This window comes from Polyodon spathula, chromosome 13 (assembly GCF_017654505.1).
Source record: "Polyodon spathula isolate WHYD16114869_AA chromosome 13, ASM1765450v1, whole genome shotgun sequence".
NCBI classification, from domain to species: Eukaryota; Metazoa; Chordata; class Actinopteri; order Acipenseriformes; family Polyodontidae; genus Polyodon; species Polyodon spathula.
In genome coordinates, this window is record NC_054546.1 from 25,447,679 (window position 1) to 25,472,076 (window position 24,398).

General features: G+C 43.8%; 1 protein-coding gene across 1 annotated transcript in view; it reads right to left on the reverse strand.

The window, feature by feature from the left end:
- LOC121325288 (probable G-protein coupled receptor 162) overlaps positions 1–24,398 on the reverse strand; it is a 30,517-nt gene that overhangs the window by 635 nt on the left and 5,484 nt on the right. The window contains exons 2-6 of the mRNA XM_041267724.1: positions 21,687–22,772; positions 21,018–21,337; positions 3,360–3,550; positions 2,909–3,116; positions 2,272–2,423 (exon numbers count right to left, since the gene is read on the reverse strand). Coding sequence (XP_041123658.1) covers positions 2,272–2,423; positions 2,909–3,116; positions 3,360–3,550; positions 21,018–21,337; positions 21,687–22,072 — 1,257 coding nt within the window. The 5' untranslated portion in view covers positions 22,073–22,772. The remainder of the gene's footprint in view (positions 1–2,271; positions 2,424–2,908; positions 3,117–3,359; positions 3,551–21,017; positions 21,338–21,686; positions 22,773–24,398) is intronic.

Consider the following 24,398-nt stretch of genomic DNA (forward strand, 5'->3'; position numbering starts at 1 on the left):
GAGCAAAGAGAATCAGCAAAACAAAAAATGGTTTTGATTGCGTTTCAGCAAGAATTAGAGGAGTGAGAGAATGAGAGGAGAGATGGGTGAGAGGAGAGAAAGAGGAATGAGAGAGGAGAGTGAGATGAGTGAGAGAGAATGAGAGCAATGAGGGAGAATGAGAGGAGCAAGAGAGAGTGTGAGGAGTGATAGGAACTTGTAAGAAATAATGAAACTGATAAACAATATTAGTGATGTCAGATATATATGTTTATTGGTATAGCTCAGAATAGAGGCAATTGTATTGAACTGCATCACATCACTCTGGGCTACAGTGAGATGGATAGAACTGAGCACTAGACAATGCATTCACTTCAGTTTTGTAGATTCCAAAACATACCCTCCTTCCTATACCTGTGTGGCAAGTTTCCAAGCCTCACAAACATTCCTTTACTTCACCAACATCACACACAGGCAGGCAAGCAAGGCCCCTCACATTCCTTTGAATCTTATCGCTGAGGTTTTCCTATCACCCATGTTCAAAATTCCACACCCAGATTATTTGTTAAATGCAACAGAAAATTACATATTTTAAAAGAACAATTAGTTCAAATACAAAAACTATTACAAAATTCTTTACAAATTAGAGAGAATGAGAGGAGTGAGAGAATGAGAGCAGTGCTGCAGTTATTATTATTATTATTTTTATTATTATTATTATTATTATTTGATTTCCATTACATGAGTAGATGATAAAACTTCATGCTGATTTGAACTTTGCTCTCGCCAAGATAAGAGCTAACTAAGGCGTAGCTTTACAGTAAACTAATGTGATCCATCTTTATCTCCATCTGTTTGCGTTGCTTTCCATCTGATGATGTAGATATCCTTGTGTGGTGTTGATGGCTGAAGTGTAGTGCTGGCTCCAGGGGTCAGCTTATTTTGCCTCCCCAGCACATCAGCACACACAGCAACTGGAATGCTGGCCCCGAGGATCAACTACAGTGCGGTCTCCCCAGCGCATCAGCATGACAACCGTCTGGATTGAGCTAAGTAGGGTACATCTCTGGGGTCTACAAGTGGGCACCTTCCATCCTCTGTGTTTCATCGACTAGCCCACCACACCTCAAGAGGGCTCGACAGTGATTCTGGCATCCCAGCATCACCCCCCTCTGCCCCCCACTCAACTCAGCCCAGCTTACTTACCCGTATATCAGCGTTGCTTTCAACCTATTGTGCTTGAGATCCCCAGCCAGAATCTTTCTGTCTCAACCACAGCCAGTTGCTGTTTTTTTCTGCTGCTTCAGATAAGTTCTTCACTGTGCAACGCAACTCTTGGCCACTGAACCCGACATCTCTGAGAAACCGGGTTGAAGAATGTGCCACAAATCCTCGACAACTCATCTCCACTTGGTAAACCCGGACTCTCCATACTTGCTGTTCCGCTTCAGCAGCTAGTTGAGCATACCAAAGTTTCTTCCTCTCATACACTTCATCCACAGCATCCTCCGATGGCACTGTTAACTCTACCATATCAACAAGGCGTGCTGATCCAGACTACAAGACTGGTCGAAGGTTAGTGGTGGCAATCTCAGGTGGAAAAATAAGCCATTGACCAACATCTGCCAGCATTTTCCAGTCTCTAGCAGCTTCCAGTTGTCCTGGGCGAGGCTTGGTTTTAACACTTTTTCTTGGTGGTTTCTCTCCTGGATGGAGAAATATTGCCTTTTGTGTGTAATGCTTTGATGGAACTGGTGGCAACTTGTTGGTCAGGTTATGCTTGTCTTCCAATGATAAGGCCAAACATGGCAGCACCTGGTCATGGTGCCAAGTAAACCACCCTTACATCCTGTCAAAATGTGCCTTAATGTTGCAGGTGATGAACACAAAGGACATGAGGGATCCTCACCCACCCAAAGGTTTAGGTTCTGTGGAGATGGGAGAACATCATATGTTGATCTAATGAGAAAACTGGTCCTGCTCTGTTCCATTGACCATAGGTCTTACCAGCCGATCCTGCATTGTTCCATACTCTTCCATCTCATCCATTCTCCCTGCTTAGCCTGGGAAACGACCTTTACACACCTCATCCACTCCTCCTGCTTTTGCACCTCATTGACTACCAGCTTACTTTGTTGAGCTGGGGTTGCCTGTGTCATGTAGGAGTAGCTGAACTGAGACCAAGACCCCCTCTTCCATGCTGAACTTGCCCCATTACACATTTGTTGTGTTATTATTATTATTATTATTATTATTATTATTGATTGGATGGTGTATGGATGTTCTAGTTACCTGCAGGTAATGCACTCTACTTTGCAATGCTGTGCTGTGATTGGGTAGAAACAGTTTCCCTGCCCCTCTCTCCATAGTGAATAGCGTCGCTCCCTTCGCCTCCGCGGCTCTGGAAACCATGGCGATGGAATCCAGGTTGTCAAGGCATCTCCCTGCAAACATAACACACAGGTACATCATGGAAGGGAAACCAGGAATAAAACGAGATTGCACTGTGACTGCTCTATTGCAGTGTTGCAGTGCATTTTATTGCAGTGTAGCAGGACATTTTAGTGCAGTGTAGCAGGGCATTTTAGTGCAGCGTAGCAGTGTGTTTCATTGCAGTATGTTTTATTGCAGTGTTTTAGTGTGTTTTATTGCAGTGTTTTAGTGGGTAACAGTGTGATCATGTGTAATATTGCGGTGTGTCAGTGTTGCTGTGTGTAATGATTCTGTAACGATTCTGTGTAATGGTTTTGTGTAATGGTTCTGTGTAATGATTGTCTGTGTAATGGTTGTCTGTTTAATGTGTAGTGGTTCTGTGTAATGACTGCCTGTATAATGGTTGTCTGTTTAATAGTTCTGCGTAATTATTGTCTGTATAATGGTTCTGTGTAATGATTGTCTGTGTAATGATTGTGTATGTTTGTCTAGTTACCTGGTTCCTCTGTGCTGTCCTGGGACAGGGCTCGGAGGCAGCGCTCCCACATAGGCCGGGCTTTGGGTCGGTACCGCTCACACCCCCAGACCAGGAGGGGGAGGGGCAGGGTCTGCAGCAGACATGACCAGAGCAGTACCGCCTCCCAACAGGAGGGAGCCGTGAAGGCAGACTGAGAATGAGACTGCACTGAGACAATGGATACAACCTGAGAGAGACAGGCAGAGAGAGAGTGAGGGAGAGAGTGGAAAAGATCGGGAAAGAGCAAAAGAGAGAGGTAGGAGGGGTGAGAGTGGGAGTGAGAGAGGGAATGAGGAGGAATGAGAAGGATTGAGTGAGAGGGGAGATAGGGGCGTGGGAGTGAGGGGGAATGAAAAGGAGCGAGAAGTGATTGAGGGTTGAGAGGGGAGTGAGTGATGAGGCAGAGCTGCGCTGCACTCCCGTTCCTCACCAGCAGGGGCACCCCTGCCAGCCCCGCATACAGCAGCACGATGGCGGTGACGAGGCGGGTGGTCTGCATGGAGATCTTGGGGGGCTCGGACCCCTCGATCGAGGACTTGCGCTGCCCCCTGGTGTCCTCCACCACAATGGCTGGCACATCTCCCAGACCCTCCTCCAACCCCCGGCCCCTCGACCCCCCCTCTGCAGAAACAAAAAAACAAACACCATCAATCTGATCTGTCAAAATTGGGTCCTGTTGTTCACACTGCAGCATGCTTCCTGCCTCAGTGTCCCATACTGTCAAATCAGAAGCGTGGGGCAGAATTCTGTATCTGCTGTGTATGTATGCAATAAGGCCCGACAGGGTGCCGTATGTCAAATGTACGGACGCCTTGGGGTGTTGTGTGAATTGTACATTGCCATTGAAAAGATCCACCAGGAGGCGGAGTTGAGAAGTCATTTAGACTGTGGTTTATTCCAGCTCGGAGACTAATGTAGCTTGAAATGTTATATTCTTTCTTTATATTCTTTCTTACATTTCCATAGAAATCCTTTAGTATTTTATAAAGATTTTCTTAAGGTATGGATTTTTCACAGTTGATACAATGTTTTTTGTTTCAACCAGTCCTGAAAGACAGTGATTTTTTCCCCGTTTTGCTATCTTCCTGTTCATTTAAGAAACATAAGAGTTTACAAACGAGAGGAGGCCATTCGGCCCATCTTGCTCATTTGGTTATTAGTAGCTTATTGATCCCACAACCTCATCGAGCAGCTTCTTGAAGGATCCCAGGGTGTCAGCTTCAACAACATTACTGGGGAGTTGATTCCAGACCCTCACGATTCTCTGTGTAAAAAAGTGCTTCCTATTTTCTGTTCTGAATGCCCCTTTGTCTAATCTCCATTTGTGACCCCTGGTCCTTGTTTCTTTTTTTCAGGTCAAAAAAGTTCCTTGGGTCGACATTGTCAGTACAGTTTAGAATTTTGAATGCTTGAATCAGGTCGCCGCATAGTCTTCTTTGTTCAAGACTGAATAGATTCAATTCTTTTAGCCTGTCTGCATATGACATGCCTTTTAAGCCTGGAATAATTCTGGTTGCTGCTCTTTGCACCCTTTCTAGAGCAGCAATATCATTTTTGTAGTGAGGTGACCAGAACTGAACACAATATTCAAGATGAGGTCTTACTAATGCCTTGTACAGTTTTAACATTACTTCCCTTGATTTAAATTCAACACTTTTCACAATATATCTGAGGATCTTGTTGGCCTTTTTTATAACTTCCTGTGACAGAAATACAATGAGTTCTGGTGATAAATCTGTCTCCCGACCTGTGACGATAGTAAAGAATGGGAGGAGAAGTATCTGGAAGGGCTGGCCTGACAATTCGTTTCCAGGCCCAGGAAGTGGGTCAGTCTGGAAAGAAGAGTTTACAAAAACAAATACGTATTGTGTGTTATTTTTTGTCTGCCAGTGTAATTGTCTGTTCTTTGTCTCACAAATAGACAGTTAAGCACACCTCCAGAACTGTCGCCATGAAAGCACTATCTGGAGCACCACTGTACAGAGCACCTGCACGTTTGGATTTACCCAGGACTGGTTACCGAGCCTTTGTTTTCTGTTCAGGACTATATCGTATTATTCACCCTCCCCGCGCTTTACACATTGTCCAGATGAAGATATTTCTGAGTCAACATAAACTCCTAGGTCTTTTTCATAGATTCCTTCAATTTCAGTGTCTCCCATATTTATAATGCACATTTCTATTGCCTGCATTACCTTACACTTTTGTTGTTTTTCCTTTTCATACTGAAATGTTTTCCCCTCTTTTCCATCCTAGAAAAACAAATAAGGAGCGATGGGCCGCGAAATGGGAGGGAGCGTCTTTGAGACAAGTCTGGGGTCTGGTGGGAGAGTGCTGCAATAGTAACAAACGGCAGTCGAAGGGAGTGGGAACGCAGTGTGACCGAGAGAGCGAGGTTACTGGGCCGACTAGGGCAGAGGTTGTTCCAGCCCCTCTCAATGTACCAGACCTGTGGTACTCAAGTGCAGACATAGTGTGGGGCCAACATAACGACCCGTCACTGGTGCACGCTTGGGGGCAAGTCCGGTCTATTAAAGGTAACGATGTTGATGGTGCTGGGGCGCTAGTATATCCACATTTCAGTATTAAGGGGCAATTACTGTATAGAGTAAACCTAGTCGCGGGCACAGGACAGCCTGTAACACAATTGTTGGTTCCCCAGTCTTGTTGGAGCGAGATCATAAGGCTGGCTCATGATATCCCTTTTTAGGAGCCCCTATGAGCTTCTTTACGGCCGGCGGCCTCGCAGCATTCTCGACCGACTGAGAGGGGTGTAGTGTAGTATGTGCTCCTACTAAGAGATTCCCTGGATTTGGTAGGTCGTTTGGTCCAAGACAACCTCAGATCGGCTCAGAACTGACAGCAGCAGCATTACAACAAAAATGCACGGATTCGAACCTTTCGACCAGGGGACAAGGTAATGCTGCTACTTCCCTCATCATAGCCAAAACTGTGTGCTAAATGGCAGGGGCCGTATGAGGTGATTTGGGCTATAGGGAAAGTAAATTATGAAATTAGACAGCCCGATCGCCGGAATGAACATGAAATTTACCATGTTAATTTGTTAAAGCCCTGGCAGGCAAGGGAGGTCTTATTTATAGCCCCAGACAATATGGAGGATGATTTAGGCCTCTGTCTAGAGACCCCGAACACAAGAACGATTTCTATGGGAGAACAATTGGTTCCGGATCAGCAAAGAGAGCTGCGTAAGCTTATTGAGGAGTTCAGCGATGTTTTTTCTGACATGCCCGGCATTCACAAAGAGGTATGGGATATGCTTGAGCTTGGGGTGATTGAACCTTCCAGGAGCGAGTGGTGCAGTCCAATTGTCATAGTGGCCAAGAAAGACAGCACCAACTGCTTCTGCGTTTATTTCAGAAAGGTAAACGCTATTGCTAAGTTCGATGCATATCTCATCCCTCGAGTCGGCAAACTTTTAGACAAACTGGGAAAAGCGAGGTTTATTTCCACTCTGGACCTGACGAAGGGATACTGGCTCCAGAGAGAAAACCGCATTTTCAACACCAGAAGGGCTGTTCCACTTTAAAACCATGCCATTTGGGCTACATGGTGCACCCACTGCCTTTCAGAGACTGATAGACCAGGTTTTACGCCCACATCATGAATATGCAGCAGCGTATATTGATGACGTGGTGATTTACAGCTCCACCTGGCGAGAGCATTTGGCTAGGGTTACAGCCGTTCTTCAGTCTCTAAGGACAGCCTAGCTGACAAAGCTAACTTGAGGAAATATGCGTTTGCCAAAACAGAGGCGCAATATTTGGGACTCTTAATGGGGAATGGAAGGGTGAGACCTGTGGTCACCAAAATCCAGGCTTTGGTTGATGCAGCGATCCCCAAAACCAAGACTCAGGTGAGGTCACTACTGGGCTTAGCCGGTTATTACCGCCACTTCATCAGAGTACGCCACAGTGGTTAACCCGTTAGTCGACCTCACCAAAGAGTGTTCCAAATTGAATTAAATGGTTAGCTGAGTGTCAGGGGGCGTTTGATTAAGCGTAGACTTTGCCAGGCCCCCACTCTTATTACTCCAGATTTCACCAAGAGATTCATCCTCCACACCAATGCATCGGATGTAGGTTTGGGTACAGTCTTGTCCCAAAAAGTAGCTGGAGTAGAACACCCGATCTTGTACCTGAGCAAAAAAATGTTACCTCGGGAACGTAACTACTCCGTAGTCGAAAAAGAGTGTTTAGCCATTAAATGGGCTACTCACTCTTTACGATACTACCTGCTGGGACACTCATTTGATCTGGTCACAGACCACGCCCCACTCACGTTGTTAAGTACAATGAAGAACAGCAATGCCCGGATAACTCTGTGGTATCTGGCATTGCAGCCCTTCATGTACCATATGGTACACCGTGCAGGGAAAGAACACCAAAATGCAGATTATTTTTCCCGGGAGGGGGGAGTAGTGGGAAAGGTAGATTTAGCTGAGTGTTCCTTCGGCTCCACTCTGAGCGGTGGGTTGGCCTGACAGTTCGTTTCCGGGACCGGGAAGTGGGTCAGCCTGGAAAGAAGCGAGACTCTGTTCTAAGACCGTATTGACCTGAAAGGTAAACGAGGGGCAGCTGCAAGTAATAAGGCAGCTGCATCCATTTACCTAGATGTCATACGGGAGTACATATAGGGGCCAGGGTAATGCTGATCTGTTCCTTCGTTTGGGTTAAATGGTGGGAGAGAGAAGGACTGAGAGAAGCGCTCTCAGAGTTTACAAACAAAAAAATACGTGTTGTGTGTTATTTTTTGTCTGTCAGTGTAATTGTCTGTTCTTTGTCTCATAAATAGACAGTTAAAGCACACCTCCAGAGCTGTCACAACGAAAGCACATCCGGAGCACCACTGCACAGAGCACCTGCACGTTTGTATTCACCCAGGACTGGTGACCGAGCCTTTGCTTTCTGTTCAGGACTGTATTGTGTTATTCACCCTCCCCGCGCTTTACACATTGTCCAGATGAAGATTTTTCTGAGTCAACGTAAACTCCTAGGTCTTTTTCATAGATTCATTCAATTTCAGTATCTCCCATATTTATAATGCACATTTTTATTGCCTGCATGCAGTACCTTACACTTTTCTCTATTAAATGTCATTTGCCATATGTCTGCCCAGTTCTGAATCTTATCTAGATCATTTTGAATGACCTTTGCTGTTTTGCCACGGCTATTTTCGCGTCATCTGCAAATTTAACAAGTTTGCTTACTATATCAGAATCTAAATCATTAATGTAGATTAGGAATAGCGGAGGACTTAATACTGATCCCTGTGGTACTCCACTTGTTACCTCACTCTATTTTCTCCTCTAATCAGTACTTTCTGTTTTCTACATGTTAACCATTCCCTAATCGATGTACATGCATTTCCTTTGACTTATTTCCTTTGAGATACTCTGAGATACTGTACCTATATTGAGTACAGTGTACTTTGTACAAATCATAGTACATAGGTCAATTATGGGCAACTTGACAGTTTTTTGGACAGCCAAATGTCAACAATGGACTGCCCAAAGGGCAAGTACAATTACCAAAATTTTGCGAGCCCTGCTTGAACTCTCCAATTAACTCACACAGATCTTGTTTCTGATCTGGAAGTAACTCTTCCCCCATCGAATGCTCTGAGTGCTAGGGGCCTCTATACAGGGTCCAAAATCATCCTCTACCTCGTCTGGGGCTACAAATAAGGCCTCCATTGCCAGCCAGGCCTTCAGTAAGTTTACATGGTAAATGTCACGCTCATTGTGGCAATCAGGCAGCCGAATTTCATAATTTACTTTCCTTATAGCCCGAATCACCTCATACGACCCCTGCCATTTAGATAACAGTTTGTATTCTGATGTGGGAAGAAGCAGTAATACCTTGTCTCCTGATCGAAAGGTCCAGGCATTTTGATTGTATTGCTGCTATTGCCAGTGCTGAGACAATTTTAATTTGTCCTGGGCCAACAGCCAACCAAATCGAGGCGATCTCAGAGTAGGAGTACATGCTGCAATACATTTTTAGACAAGCCTTTGTGCTTTTCCCACAGTGCGTTCAAAGGGAGTGGAAATTATTGGCAGTGGGACCAAAGGGGCGGGGCGCACTCGGCCCGGCGCCACTCACAGGCATGTGGCTACATATTTCAACACTTCATTATGAAGCCCTACTCAATAAAATCGACCCAATATGTATTCCCTTGTTTTATCATCTCCTAGGTGTCCCGCAAAAGCAATTTCATGTGCCAGCCTCATAACCTTGAGCTGGTAAGATTGAGGAATCATCAATTGTGTTACAGGCTGTCATGTGCCCGTGGCAGGGTTCACCCTATAAAATAATTACCCCTTGATAATGAAGTGTGGATATACTAGTGCCCCAGTGCCTTTAACATCCTTATCTTCAATGGACCTGACCTCTCCCCAAGCATTCACTAGTGTGGGGTCGTTTCTCTGGCCCCACATGCGTCCGTGCTTTGGTCCCACATTTTTCCGGTGTATGAAGGGGTTTGATAGCATTCCACCAGACCCCATCCTCATTTCATTGATGCTCTTTCCCATTTTTTTGATCCATTTCTTCCTTTGTTTTTCTAGGATGAAAAAGGGAAGAAAACAAGTCAGCTTGTAAGGGAATTGTATCGGAACTGCCGATATATATTTAGTGTGGATACAGGAGAGCACAACCTGACCTTGTGGCTGCCACTGTACACTGCCAAAGAGAGCTGTCCAAATTAAGGTCTGCCGTTCATAGGCGACCAGATATACCTCCGGGTCATCGTTTGTTGTCATTTTCTGTGCCCGCACTTTAGGGGGCACCATCACGGTTCCTGTTGGTATTTGGTGTGCGTTTCTGATGCCGATCCTCTCGATCAGGGCAGTGTACCTCTCGAGTGGAAGCGACAGCGAGTGGGAGAAGTACAGGCGTGGAAAAGTACAGAGCAGTTTCGAAGCAGAAAGAAGAAATTGCATCTTGAATTGCTTTAATCAGAAAACAGAGGACATTGGGGAAACACAGCAGCAGCTCAAAGTCAACAGTGTTTTTCTGATAACAAACAAGCTGAAACTCGGAGCAGCTGATTCAAATTCAGCGCCGTTTTGAGACACGGGCGAGGGGAGGAGCCAACAGCACAGCAGAACAACGCAGTTAAACAAGGCAGTCTTCCCAGCGACAGCGAGTGGAAGCGACAGCGAGTGGGAGAAGTACAGGCGTGGAAAAGTACAGAGCAGTTTCGAAGCAGTTTGAAAGCAGGTTGACGGCTGCAGAAGAAACTAAACTTCAAAAAAAAAAACCTCAACATGGTCTTCAAGCCAGTAATCTGTGACACCTGCTTGATGTGGGAAATCCAAGAAAACCCAGCGGAGCTAAACCAAGTGTGCGTAAAGTGCCGCGCGATCCAGGATTTGCATAAACTAGTAAGTATGCTAGAAATGGAGCTGGAAGAAGTGAGACAGCAACAGGATCTTGAGGAACTGGCACACCCACAATTCATGGAAGTCTGCATCACCCCTAACAGACTGAAAGCCACCAGGGAGATAGAAGGTCAGAACAGCTGGGTTCAGGTAGGCAGAAGCAGGGAAAAAAAGAAACTTCGTCAAACACCACCACCAGAAATCAAAACAACCAACAGATTTGAGTCACTTCAGAATTTTGATGAGCAGAACCAACAACAAGAGAATGAAAGGAACAACATCCAGGACCCTATTGACAGTGGTGACCAGACAGCAAAAAGAAGGGAGGTCATGATTGTTGGGGACTCCATATTGAGAAACACAGCAAGTTCAGTTCGCAGTTTGGACCCCCTTACTACAACAGTGTGCTGCCTTCCGGGACCCTCGGTCAAGCACATCACTGAGAACGTGGACAGGCTCCTAGAACGAACAGGAGACGACCCGGTAGTAGTCGTCCACATCGGTACAAACAACATTGGAAGAGACAGACCAAAATCCCTGCAAAACAAATTCAGAGAGCTAGGAAGGAAATTAAAAGAGAAAACCAAAACTGTGGTATTTTCTGGTATACTACCCGCACCTTGCAAAGGACCATATGGACAGCTGGAAATAATTAATCAAAACGCATGGCTGAAGACGTGGTGCACACGGGAAGGCTTCACCTATCTTGATCATTGGACCACATTCTACAACGAGGACCATCTGTATAGACGGGATGGACTGCATTTAAATAACAAGGGAACTAGTCTACTCTGAGAAAAGATCCTCGAGCAGGTTCAGAAGCATTTAAACTAGAAAGGAAGGGGGGAGAAATCAACAAAAAAACAGAAGGGAGACCGCATCAAAACAAGAACAACAACTCAGGTAAGAGAACCATTAAATGTATTTATCTAAATGCTAGAAGTATCAGAAACAAAATTCTAGAACTTGAAGCTACTGCACTAACAGGTAACTATGATGTGATAGGTGTTACAGAAACGTGGTTATCTGAGAGTGATGGGGACTGTTGGAAAACATGGATTGAGAATTGATTAGGGGTTTGCTACGCATGTGGACTAGCAGAGCTATACTGGTGTTCTTTTCTGAAAAGAGACTAATATTGCAGATAGCAGACTCTTTGGTTCAAATTGCATGTACTGCTAACCATTGATAGAGACATTGCGTCTACAAACTCTTGCCCAACAATGACTGCAAGCTAACGAGATAACAATGCTGTGGACTAGAAGGGAACAGGCTCTAGACTTCAGAGAGATCAAAAGAGATAATCCCACTGGCATCAAAGGGGGTCGCAAGGAGATAACAAAAGGCAGATGTATGGACCTTTTGTCTCCGGGAGTGTGAGGAATGCACTGAGTTCAGGGGTTGTCACATTAGACTACACACACACACACACACACACACACACACTAAATTAACAGAATAAAGTGTTGTACCTTGACCATTGGTTAATGTCAGAGAAAGGGGAGGTGGACCATCTATACAGAAGGGTATTTAATGTCACGCATACATTGTAATTTTGAGTGTTGTTTGTCCTGTACCTGGGACCAGACTCCCTGCATATTTCAATAAACCTGGCAACTGATTGAAGAAAAGGACTCTGTGCATTTTCTTGAATCTACTTACTCACCATCTATTTTTTAAGTACTTCAGGGACGAATATAATATTTGTGGGTATACACTGTATAGGAAAGACAGGCAGGACAGAAGAGGAGGAGGGGTAGCGCTATACATAAGAAACAGTCTTGAAGCCCAGGTGTTAAACCTGGACAAAGAAAATAAGACAGAATCAATATGGGTCAGAATAACAGACAAAAATTCAAAAGGCATAATAATAGGAGCATGCTATAGACCGCCAGATTCAGACGGTGAGCACAATAATCTGTTATACAATGACATTAGAAATGTGTGTAGCAAAGGAGAAGCCATACTAATGGGGGATTTCAACTTCCCCCAAATAAAATGGGAAAACCCGGTGGGTAGCGCGAAGGATGAAATAGAAATGGTGGAAATGACAAATGACTGCTTCCTAACACAATTTGTGAAGGCACCCACTAGAGGGGAGGCATGCCTTGATTTAGTCTTTTCAAATAACAAAGATAGAATAACTAAAACAGAGGTCAGAGAACCACTGGCAAACTCAGACCACAACATGGTCTCATTTGAAGTGTTTTTTAAATCCCCAAAAGTAAAGACTAAAGCTAAGGCTTACAATTTTAGAAAAGCAAACTATGAAGGCATGAAACAGAGACTAACAGAAGTAGATTGGAGTAAAATAGAGAAAACACCCACAGAAGAAGGATGGTTGTTCTTCAAAAATGTAGTACTAGAGGCGCAAAACAATTATATCCCTAAAGTAGACAAATCTAAATGTAAAACTAAATTGCCAAAATGGTTTAATAGATCAATTAAAAAAAATATTCAGCGAAAAAAGGCACTTTACAGAGCATTAAAAAAGGACCAAAAAGAAAGTACGCAGAAAGAGTACACAGAACTGCAAACGCAAGTCAAAAAGGAAGTTAGAAAGGCCAAGAGAGAAATAGAAATGAACATTGCTAAGGGAGCTAAAACCAATTCCAAAATGTTTTTTCAATATTACAACAGCAAGAGAACATTCAAAGAGGAGATTAAATGTTTAAGAGATACAAATGGCAAAATCGTAGAGGAAGAAAAAAAAATAGCAAATATGTTAAATGATTACTTTTCACAAGTTTTTACAAAGGAAGATACTGACAACATGCCCCACATGTCATCCAGTTCCTATCCAGTTTTAAATAACTTTAGCATAACTGAGGCAGAAGTGTTAAAGGGACTAGGAGCTCTTAAAATAAACAAATCCCCTGGGCCGGATGAGATCCTCCCAGTAGTACTCAAAGAAATGAAAGAAGTAATTTACAAACCGCTAACCAAGATCATGCAGCAGTCTCTTGACACAGGGGTGGTACCGACAGACTGGAAAATTGCAAACGTAATACCGATCCACAAAAAGGGAAACAAAACTGAACCAGGTAACTACAGACCAGTAAGCCTGACTTCTATTATATGCAAACTTATGGAAACTATAATAAGATCCAAAATGGAAAATTACCTATATGGTAACAGGGTACTGGGAGACAGTCAACATGGTTTTAGGAAAGGGAGATCGTGCCTAACTAACTTGCTTGATTTTTTTGAGGATGCAACATCGATAATGGATAATTGCAAAGCATATGACATGGTTTATTTAGATTTCCAGAAAGCTTTTGACAAAGTCCCGCACAAAAGATTAATTCTCAAACTGAACGCAGTTGGGATTCAAGGAAACACATGTACATGGATTAGGGAGTGGTTAACATGTAGAAAACAGAAAGTACTGATTAGAGGAAAAATCTCAGAATGGAGTGTGGTAACCAGCGGTGTACCACAGGGATCAGTATTAGGTCCTCTGCTATTCCTAATCTACATTAATGATTTAGATTCTGGTATAGTAAGCAATCTTGTTAAATTTGCAGACGACACAAAAGTAGGAGGAGTGGCAAACACTGTTGCAGCAGCAAAGGTCATTCAAAATGATCTAGACAAGATTAAAAGGCATGTCATATGCAGACAGGCTAAAAGAATTGAATCTGTTCAGTCTTGAACAAAGAAGACTACGTGGCGACCTAATTCAAGCATTCAAAATTCTAAAAGGTATTGACAGTGTCGACCCAAGGGACTTTTTTAAGCCTGAAAAAAGAAACAAGGACCAGGGGTCACAAATGGAGTTTAGAAAAAGGGGCATTCAGAACAGAAAATAGGAGACACTTTTTTACACAGAGAATTGTGAGGGTCTGGAATCAACTCCCCAGTAATGTTGTTGAAGCTGACACCCTGGGATCCTTCAAGAAGCTGCTTGATGAGATTTTGGGATCAATAAGCTACTAACAACCAAACGAGCAAGATGGGCCGAATGGCCTCCTCTCGTTTGTAAACTTTCTTATGTTCTTATGTTCTCTTTCTCTCCGCTGGCACCTATTTCTGGTCCAGCTCTTCCAGCAGTGCGGATAATGCAGTGACGTCCATGACTTCTGGTATTGTGACTCCGCCCCCTTTCTGGATGGCTAACTTCAGACTGACCCTGGAATTAACTACCAAATCATCCAGTCCGGGGCACACTGTTCCTGTTATACCACACCCTCACAGGTCAAGAGGGAGATTGTTGACTAGGATTAATTCACTCTGTCACATAAGTTCAAATCTTTAAATGAAGCCTTTTTAACATTTTGCAAGCAATTGTCTGAAGCACCAGCTATTAAACTGTTTTTATTTGAAGGTAGGAGCTTATATTCCATGGCAGCAGCAGGAATTTTGCATTAGATATGCAGTGAGCAGGAGAGCAGATGGACTAGAACGCGCTCGTAAGTAATTAACTACAGCTTTGTGTAATTGTAAATTGAGTTATTGCTAGTTTGATGCTGTAAAGTGAACAGTGTTAGCCAGTTATGTTGAATTGAGTGTTTGTCAAGTTACAGGGCTGATTCAATTAGTGTAATTTGCAAGCCATTGTCTACAGCACACAGCTCTTGACCTCCAGGGCATTATATAAGCACTGACGCTAACCTAGTGCACCAGCACTCAGCGTAAGTTAAGAACATAAGAAGAACATAAGTTTACAAACGAGAGGAGGCCATTCGGCCCATCTTGCTCGTTTGGTTGTTAGTAGCTTATTGATCCCAAAATCTCATCAAGCAGCTTCTTGAAGGATCCCAGGGTGTCAGCTTCAACAACATTACTGGGAAGTTGATTCCAGACCCTCACAATTCTCTGTGTAAAAAAGTGCATCCTATTTTCTGTTCTGAATGCCCCTTTGTCTAATTTCCATTTGTGACCCCTGGTCCTTGTTTCTTTTTTCAGGCTGAAAAAGTCCCTTGGGTCGACACTGTCAATACCTTTTAGAATTTTGAATGCTTGAATTAGGTTTCCACGTAGTCTTCTTTGTTCAAGACTGAACAGATTCAATTCTTTTAGCCTGTCTGCATATGACATGCCTTTTAAGCCCGGAATAATTCTGGTCACTCTTCTTTGCACTCTTTCTAGAGCAGCAATATCTTTTTTATAGCGAGGTGACCAGAACTGCACACAATATTCAAGATGAGGTCTTACTAGTGCATTGTACAGCTTTAACATTACTTCCCTTCATTTAAATTCAACAATTTTCACAATGTATCCGAGCATCTTGTTAGCCTTTTTTATAACTTCCCCACATTGTCTAGATGAAGACATTTCTGAGTCAACAAAAACTCCTAGGTCTTTTTCATAGATTCCTTCTCCAATTTCAGTATCTCCCATATGATATTTATAATGTACATTTTTATTTCCTGCGTGCAGTACCTTACACTTTTCTCTATTAAATGTCATTTGCCATGTGTCTGCCCAGTTCTGAATCTTGTCTAGATCATTTTGAATGACCTTTGCTGCTGCAACAGTGTTTGCCACTCCTCCTACTTTTGTGTCGTCTGCAAATTTAACAAGTTTGCTTACTATACCAGCATCTAAATCATTAATGTAGATTAGGAATAGCAGAGGACCTAATACTGATCCCTGTGGTACACCACTGGTTACCACACTCCATTCTGAGGTTTCTCCTCTAATCAGTACTTTCTGTTTTCTACATGTTAACCACTCCCTAATCCATGTACATGTGTTTCCTTGAATCCCAACTGCGTTCAGTTTGAGAATTAATCTTTTGTGCGGGACTTTGTCAAAAGCTTTCTGGAAATCTAAATAAACCATGTCATATGCATTTATCCATTATCGATGTTGCATCCTCAAAAAAATCAAGCACGATCTCCCTTTCTTTAAACCATGTTGACTGTCTCCCATGACCCTGTTACCATATAGGTAATTTTCCATTTTGGATCTTATTATAGTTTCCATAAGTTTGCATATAATAGAAGTCAGGCTTACTGGTCTGTAGTTACCTGGTTCAGTTTTGTTTCCCTTTTTGTGGATCGGTATTACGTTTGCAATTTTCCAGTCTGTCGGTACCACCCCTGTGTCATGAGACTGCTGCATGATCTTGGTTAGCGGTTTGTAAATTACTTCTTTCATTTCTTTGAGTACTACTGGGAGGATCTCATCCGGCCCAGGGGATTTGTTTATTTTAAGAGCTCCTAGTCCTTTTAACACTTCTGCCTAACAGTTATTTAAAACTGGATAGGAACTGGATGACATGTGGGGCATGTTGTCAGTATCTTCCTTTGTAAAAACTTGTGAAAAGTAATCATTTAATACATTTGCTATTTTTTTTTCTTCATCTACGATTTTGCCATTTGTATCTCTTAAACATTTAATCTCCTCTTTGAATGTTCTCTTGCTGTTATAATATTGGAAAAACATTTTGGAATTGGTTTTAGCTCCCTTAGCAATATTCATTTCTATTTCTTTCTTGCCCTTTCTAACTTCCTTTTTGACTTGCGTTTGCAGTTCTGTGTACTTTCTGCGTACTTTCTTTTTGGTCCTTTTTTAATGCTCTGTAAAGTGCCTTTTTTCACCGAATATTTTTTTTAATTGATCTATTAAACCATTTTGGCAATTTAGTTTTACATTTAGATTTGTCTACTTTAGGGATGTAATTGTTTTGCGCCTGTAGTACTACATTTTTGAAGAACAACCATCCTTCTTCTGTGGGTGTTTTCTCTATTTTACTCCAATCTACTTCTGTTAGTCTCTGTTTCATACCTTCATAGTTTGCTTTTCTAAAATTTTAAACCTTAGCTTTAGTCATTACTTTTGGAGTTTTAAAGAACACTTCAAATGAGACCATGTTGTGGTCTGAGTTTGCTAGTGGTTCTCTGACCTCTGTTTTAGTTATTCTATCTTCGTTATTTGAAAAGACTAAATCAAGGCATGCCTGCCCTCTAGTCGGTGCCTTGACAAATTGTGTTAGGAAGCAGTCATTTGTCATTTCCACCATTTCTATTTCATCCTTCGTGCTACCCACTGGGTTTTCCCATTTTATTTGGGGGAAGTTGAAATCCCCCATTAGTATGGCTTCTCCTTTGCCACACGCATTTCTAATGTCATTGTATAACAGATTATTGTGCTCACCGTCTGAATCTGGCGGTCTATAGCATGCTCCTATTATTGTGCCCTTTGAATTTTTGTCAGTTATTCTGACCCATACTGATTCGGTTTTATTTTCTTTGTCCAGGTTTAACACCTGGGCTTCAAGACTGTTTCTTATGTATAGCGCTACCCCTCCTCCTCTTCTGTCCTGCCTGTCTTTCCTATACAGTGTATACCCACAAATATTATATTCGTCCCCATCACTCTCAGACAACCAAGTTTCAGCAACACCTATCACATTATAGTTACCTGTTAGTGCAATAGCTTCAAGTTCTAGAATTTTGTTTCTGATACTTCTAGCATTTAGATAAATACATTTAATGGTTGTCTTACCCGCGTTGTTGTTCTTGTTTTGATGCGGTCTCCCTGTTTTTTTGTTGATTTCTCCCCCGTTCCTTTCTAGTTTAAATGCTTCTGAACCTGCTCGAGGATCTTTTCTCCAAGTAGACTGGTTCCTAGTTCCTAGTGCGCCCACACTTAGCACCAGCTCACCGAAGGGCCATATCTCCAAAGGTCTGCACAATTATTTAACCAAACAACATGAAGGCTCCAACTCCAGAACAGGTTTGCATACATTTTCCTTTCTCCTCTATTAATTAATGCTCTCGCTCCTCCTGTACCTCTGTCTGTTTTCACCACCCTCTCCATAGCCATTTCTACTTCCTATTGCTCCCTATCGTGACAAACTTAAATATCCCTGTAAGCCTCTCCTCTCATTCCCATCCTCTATTTCTCCCTGCCACGACAAATCTAACTCCTCTAACCTAATCTCCCTGCCTCTCCCCCACTTTCTCTCTGGCGGCCTCTGGAATTGTCGCTCGTCTTCCAACAAAGCTGACTTCATCTCTGCCTCTTACCTCTGTCTTGACTTCCTAGCTCTCACTGAAACCTGGATCTCCCCTGATAACACTACCACTCTGGCCACTCTTTCCTCTTTCTATGTCCTGTCCCACTCTCCTGACCCCTCTGGACAGAGTTGGGGAACAAGACTTCTACTCTCTCCCTCCCTGCTCTTTTCTGTCCCCCTGCACTCTCTCTGTTAGCACCTTTGAGTTTCACGCTGTTGAAATCACCTCCCCTTGTCGTCTCATTGTTCTCTACCACATTCCTGGACCACATAGCCACTTTCTTGATGGGCTTGATGTCCTCCTCTCCTCCCTTCCTGCTCCCTCCACCCCTGTTATTCTGATAGGAGATCCACCTCTCCAACCCTAACTACTCTGCTGGATTTCTTCCCCTTCACTCTTTTGCCTTCTCCCCCCACTCACACAGTGGGCCGTCAGCTGGACCTCATCTTCACCAAAGACTGCTCTTGATATCTCCGATCACTTCTTCATCTCCTCTCTGTCGCTCCCATCCCTTAGTACTCCATCGACCCCCTCTGTCTTCTCTACTGCTCTTTCGCATCTCCCCTCTATCTACTCCTTTCCCTGTCACCCTCGACCCGCCCACTTCTCCCCACCTCAGCCAATGCTCTCCTCCATGCTTGGGTCGGCTCGTATCGAACGGTGCTTTGCTGAAAATAAATGGAAGAAAACCGATCTCCCTGGTTCTTTGGATCGATATCACTCACTCCTCTCTTCCTTCTCTCCTCTCTTCCTTCTATTCTACATATGTTCCTACTTCCAGTCTGTCATTCAGACTTCCACTAACAAGCCTCAAACTTTTTTCCTTCTCCTCCCTCCTTAGCCCTCCCCCCTCTTCCACCTTACTCCATCTTGGCTGATGACTTTGCCTCCTCCTCCAAAATCACAGACATTCACAAACTCTTCAACACCTCGCCTCCTTCCCCACCCACCCCCTGTCTTCTGCTCATCACTCCCCATCACTCCCTGCAACCCCTACTAATCTACCCTCCTTCTCGTCCATCTCAAACTCTGATGTTTGCTTCCTCCAGAGCCATAAAACCACCGTGTGTGCTCTGGACGCCTTCCTCATTCAGCTCTTCCAGGCTGCTGCCCCTGCTCTACTCCCTTTCATCTTCTCTCTTCTTAACATGTCTGTGCTCTCTGGCTGTTTCCCCCTGCCTTCAAACAGGCCTGCATCACCCCTATCTAAAAAAAAACCCTCCCTTGATTCCTCATCCTTCCAGAACTACTGTCCTGTCTCCCTTCTCCCGTTCCTCTCTAAAACCTTTCAGCAAGCAGTACACCGCCAGCTCTCTGCTTTCCTGTCAACACATTCTCTCAACCCCCTCCAATCTGGTTTTTGCCCAGCACACTCCACTGAAACTGCTTTTCTCTTTGTCACTAACTCTCTACTCTTTGCCCATGCCACCTCCCTCTCTGTTCTTATTCTCCTCGACCTCTCTGTTGTCTTTGACATGGTTAATCACTCTGTTATCCTGTCCTCCCTCACTGACCTGGGAATCTCCGGCACTGCTCTTGCCTGGTTCTCCTCCTATCTCGCTGATCACACATACTGGGTGTCCTGTCATGGCTCATCCTCTGCCTCTTGCTCTCTTTTGACAGGTGTCCCCCAAGGCAGTCCTGGGACCTCTCGTTTTCTCTCTACACCCACTCCATGGGTCCGCTCATCTCCTTCTATGGTTTTTCATATCATCTCTATGCTGATGATGCCCAGATCTTCATCTCTTTTCCCACTTCTGACATCTCTACCTGTCTCTCGGCCATCCCCTCCTGGATGCACTCGCTTCATCTTAAACTCAACTTCTCCAAATCAGACCTCCTTTTCTTCCTCCCCCACCACTGATCTCTCTGTCTATTCCTCTTGAATCCACCACCCTCTCTCCCTCCTCATCCACCAAGAACCTCTGTGTCACCCTCGACCCCTCCCTCTCCTCTCAGCACATCTCTACTTTGGCACGCTCCTGTTGCTTCTTCCTCAACAACATACGCAGAATTCGCCCCTTCCTCACCAACTCCTCCATGCAGCTCCTAGTTCAGGCTCTGGTACCGTCCCGCCTCGACTACTGTAATGCCCTCCTGGCTGGCCTCCTTGCTTCTGCTATCTATCCGCTCCAGCTCATCCTAAATTCTACTGCTCACCTTGTCTTTTCCTTCCTGATTTCTCCACACTACTTCACTACTCCGCTTATCGACTATACTGGACTATATGGCACCCAATTGTACCAGTACTTACGTCAGCTTGTACTTGCACTGAACTGCTCCATACCTTGCCACATTCAACTACTGCTTCTACTTATGACTGCTTACTGTAGATTATACATTTTCACATTTTTTGTAATTGCTATTATTTGAAATTGTTCTTATCCATTTACTGTACTTACTACTTGCTCTTAATGTAATTTTCTCTTATAGAAAATGTTTACTATAAGTTTAACTGCTCTTTAAATCACTCTCAAACACTCAAACTGATTTTATTATTTTATAACTGCTCGATCAGTATTGTGATGTTTTGTAATTTGATACTTCATAATGTACTATTTTGTATCAACTATAAGTTGCCCTGTAAGTAATAAATAATAATAAATAAATGTTAAAATATCCAAAGTCTGGGCAGTTTTATTGAAATAATTGAGTTTCACCGTTGCTAGCACTGTACCTTAACCTCTGAACCATGAGATGGAGAGCCGGTACTTACTGGCATGGCAGCGCCCCCTGCAGAGCGTCTCGGTAAGGGTGAGAATAGAGCAGCACAGCGCCGTGGCAGTGCCCCCTCCCACCAGCAGGGGCAGGCACAACCCGAAGCCCAGGCCGATGTACCCGGGGCTGTAGTGGCAGGTGCCCCCCTGGTAGAAGCGCTGCCCAGGGGTGTGCCAACCCAGCGAGGGCAGTGTGGCCAGGATGAAGGCAGCTGTCCAGCCTCCCAACGTGGCCTGCCACGCCTGCTTCCGTGGGCTTGAGAGACGGTAATTCACCGGCCACTTCACCATCCACATCCGGTGGTAGGAGAGAGAGGAGGGGGGGGGGGGGGGGGCGGGAGAGAGGAGAGGAGGGGAAGATTGAGAAGGGTTAAGAGAGAGGGAAGAAACAGTTATTCGCTCTTGTGCCCGTGAAAATTCATGAAACTGCAGTACTGTATCAGCCATCTTGTCTCCAGTCCCATTTCCGGTTATAAAGGAGTCTGAAGTCTGCGTTGGAGCATCATTTTCTTAGCCTCCAGGGGGGTAGAACAATAATATTGCAATTATTACTATTAACACTCAATGGTATGATATGTTAATAGGATACCAACTAACACAAGGAAAGAAGACAAAGAGACAGACAAACATACAATCAGACACACATACACACAAATGGGGAGGGCTCACCTGTGAAGCAGGTTGCCAGCATTAGGCAGTAGAATGTGGAGACGAAGGCTTTGCAGAGGTTCTCTGTCCAGTGCTGTGCTCCCCTGAGCTGGCTGTACTGGGAGGGCTGCGGGGGGCGCTGGTTTGCTTCCCCCAGCTGCACGCAGGAGAAGAGGATGAGGGGCAGGGCAGCGCTGAGCATGTGGGTCCCCCCCAGAAGGGCAAGGAGCAGGTCCAGGGCCCGGCGCTGCTCACAGCGAGCAGAGAGCCCCAGCAGCACCCAGCCATTCAGCACCATGGACAGCACCCCACACCCCAGCCAGTAGGAGGCGCTCTGCTGGAGCCCAGAGTGAGACAGGAGAGATGGGGGGGCCTGGGAGGATATGGGGGAGGGGGGTGGTGTCATTACTGTGTGTATGTGTATGTGTTTATCTCTGTCTGTCTTTGTTTTTCAGAAAGAATTTACATCAACTGTCTCCACTCCCTTTTACCCTCCTCTCATTCTATCGTCCTTCCCTTCCCCCTCTCCTGATTACTATAAAGTTGATTTCTTCTGCCAAAGCAAGTCAAATGATCTCTCTTGTCCTTATCTCTTCTTGAAATAACTCTGTAGTAAGGAAATTAACCCCATCAATCACAAAGTGGGCATGTCAGAGGAGCAGGGGTGGACAATGTCTGATTAATTAATTAATTTATAAACACTTCATTTGGAGTGGGAAATCAGCAAAACTGGCTTTCTGGATGAAGTAACGTTACAGAAAAAAATCTGGAGCTGAACTATTTAAACAGTTCAAGTGGTATTATATACTGAGAAGTAAAAGAAAATGAATTGGATGAGATAATGTGTACAGTGCTGCATGAGAGCACAGCACTCCTGTGTTCCAGTGAAGTCGCTTATAATTGAACTGCTCTGTGATGCTCATGCAGGTCAGTAGGGCAATTCTCAGATGAGGATCTGATTGGTAATTAATGTGTCTGATTGCTAATAATGTCTCTGATTGGTAATCAATGCACTCCAGACTCAGCCATGTCATTTGCTAATCGATAATCAATCACAGCGGTGATCAATGTTTATTTAGCAATCCAAACCGATTCTGAACCCAGATCTGCAATAAAAAAAGAATAATGAAAACCCTGAAATTAGTCTGCTATTATATTCAAAACATTCCCTCTTCAAACATCCACTTTAAAAACATCCCCACTTCAAATATTCCACTCAAACAGCCATTCAAAAATCCCCTGTGCAAACATCAACTATTTAAACATCCCCTCTTTAAATATACACTCTTCAAACACCCCCTCTTCAAAAAGCCTTCTTACCTCTTCAAATCTTCAAACACCACCTCTTAAACATCACTTCTTCAAACATACCTTCTTCAAACATCCCCTCTTCACCTCTTCAAATATCTACACTTCAGATCCCTTATTCACCTCTTCAAATATTCTCTTCAAACAATGCTTCTTCACATCCCCTCTTCAAACATGACCTCTTCAAAAATCACCCTTCAAACATCCTCTCTTCAAACATCACCTCTCAAACCCCCCTCTTCAAGCAATACTTCTTCAAATATCAACTATTCATATCTCCTCTTCAAATACCCCTCTTCAAACATCCCCTCTGAAAACATCCTCTCTTTAAACATCCCATTTCAAACATCCCCTCTTCAAATGTCCCACTTTCAAACATCCCTTTTTCATCTCTTCAAACATCACCTCTTCACACATTCCCTCTTAAAACCCCTCTTCATCTATTCAAATATCACCTAGTTAAACATCTCTTCAACTCTTCAAATCCCCTCTTCAAACATCAACTATTCATATCCCCTCTTCAAACATACCTTGTTCAAACATGACCGCTTCACATCACCTTTTAAAACATCCCCTCTTCAAACATCACCCCTTCACCTCTCCACATCTCTTCTTCAAAACATCCCCTCTTCAAACATCCCCTCTTCAAAACATCTCCTATTCACACATCCCCTTCAAACATCCCCTTTTCATCTCTTGAAACATCCCATCTTCAAACTGCACCTCTTCAAACATCCCTTCTTCAAACATTCCCTCTTAACACACCCTCTATCCCTCTTCAAACATCCCTTCTTAACATTCCCTCTTTAAACATCACCTCTTCAAATACCTGCTCTTCAAAACATCAACTCTTCAAGCGTCCCCTTTTCAAAAATTCCCAATTCACCTCTTCAAAAATCCTCTTTCACCTATTCAAACATCCCCTCTTCAAACATCTATTCAAAATGTCCCCCCTTCAAACATTCCTTTTTCATCTCTTCAAACATCCCATCTTCAAACATCACCTTCAAACATTCTCTCTTAAAACACCCCTCTTCATCTCTTCAAGCATAACCTCTTTAAAAATCTCTTCACATCCCCTCTTCAAACACCTCAAATCACATGTGCAAACATTACCTCTTCAAACTCCCCTCTTCAAATACCCCCTCTTCAAACATCCCTTTTTCATTTCTTCAAAAATCCCAGCTTCAAACACCCCCTCTTCTAACATCACTTCTTCAAACATTCCCTCTTCAAACATCCCCTCTTCAAACACTCCCTCTTCAAAAAGTCAGCAGTCTGTGACATGCATCCATCACTCAGCTGTACAAAGGTACACATTCATATATTAAGTGGGCTTTAGGATTTAGAAAATGTATCTGTATCTCAGACAGATGGATTGACAGCCTCTGTGTATGACCAGATTGTACAACTTTCAATAACTT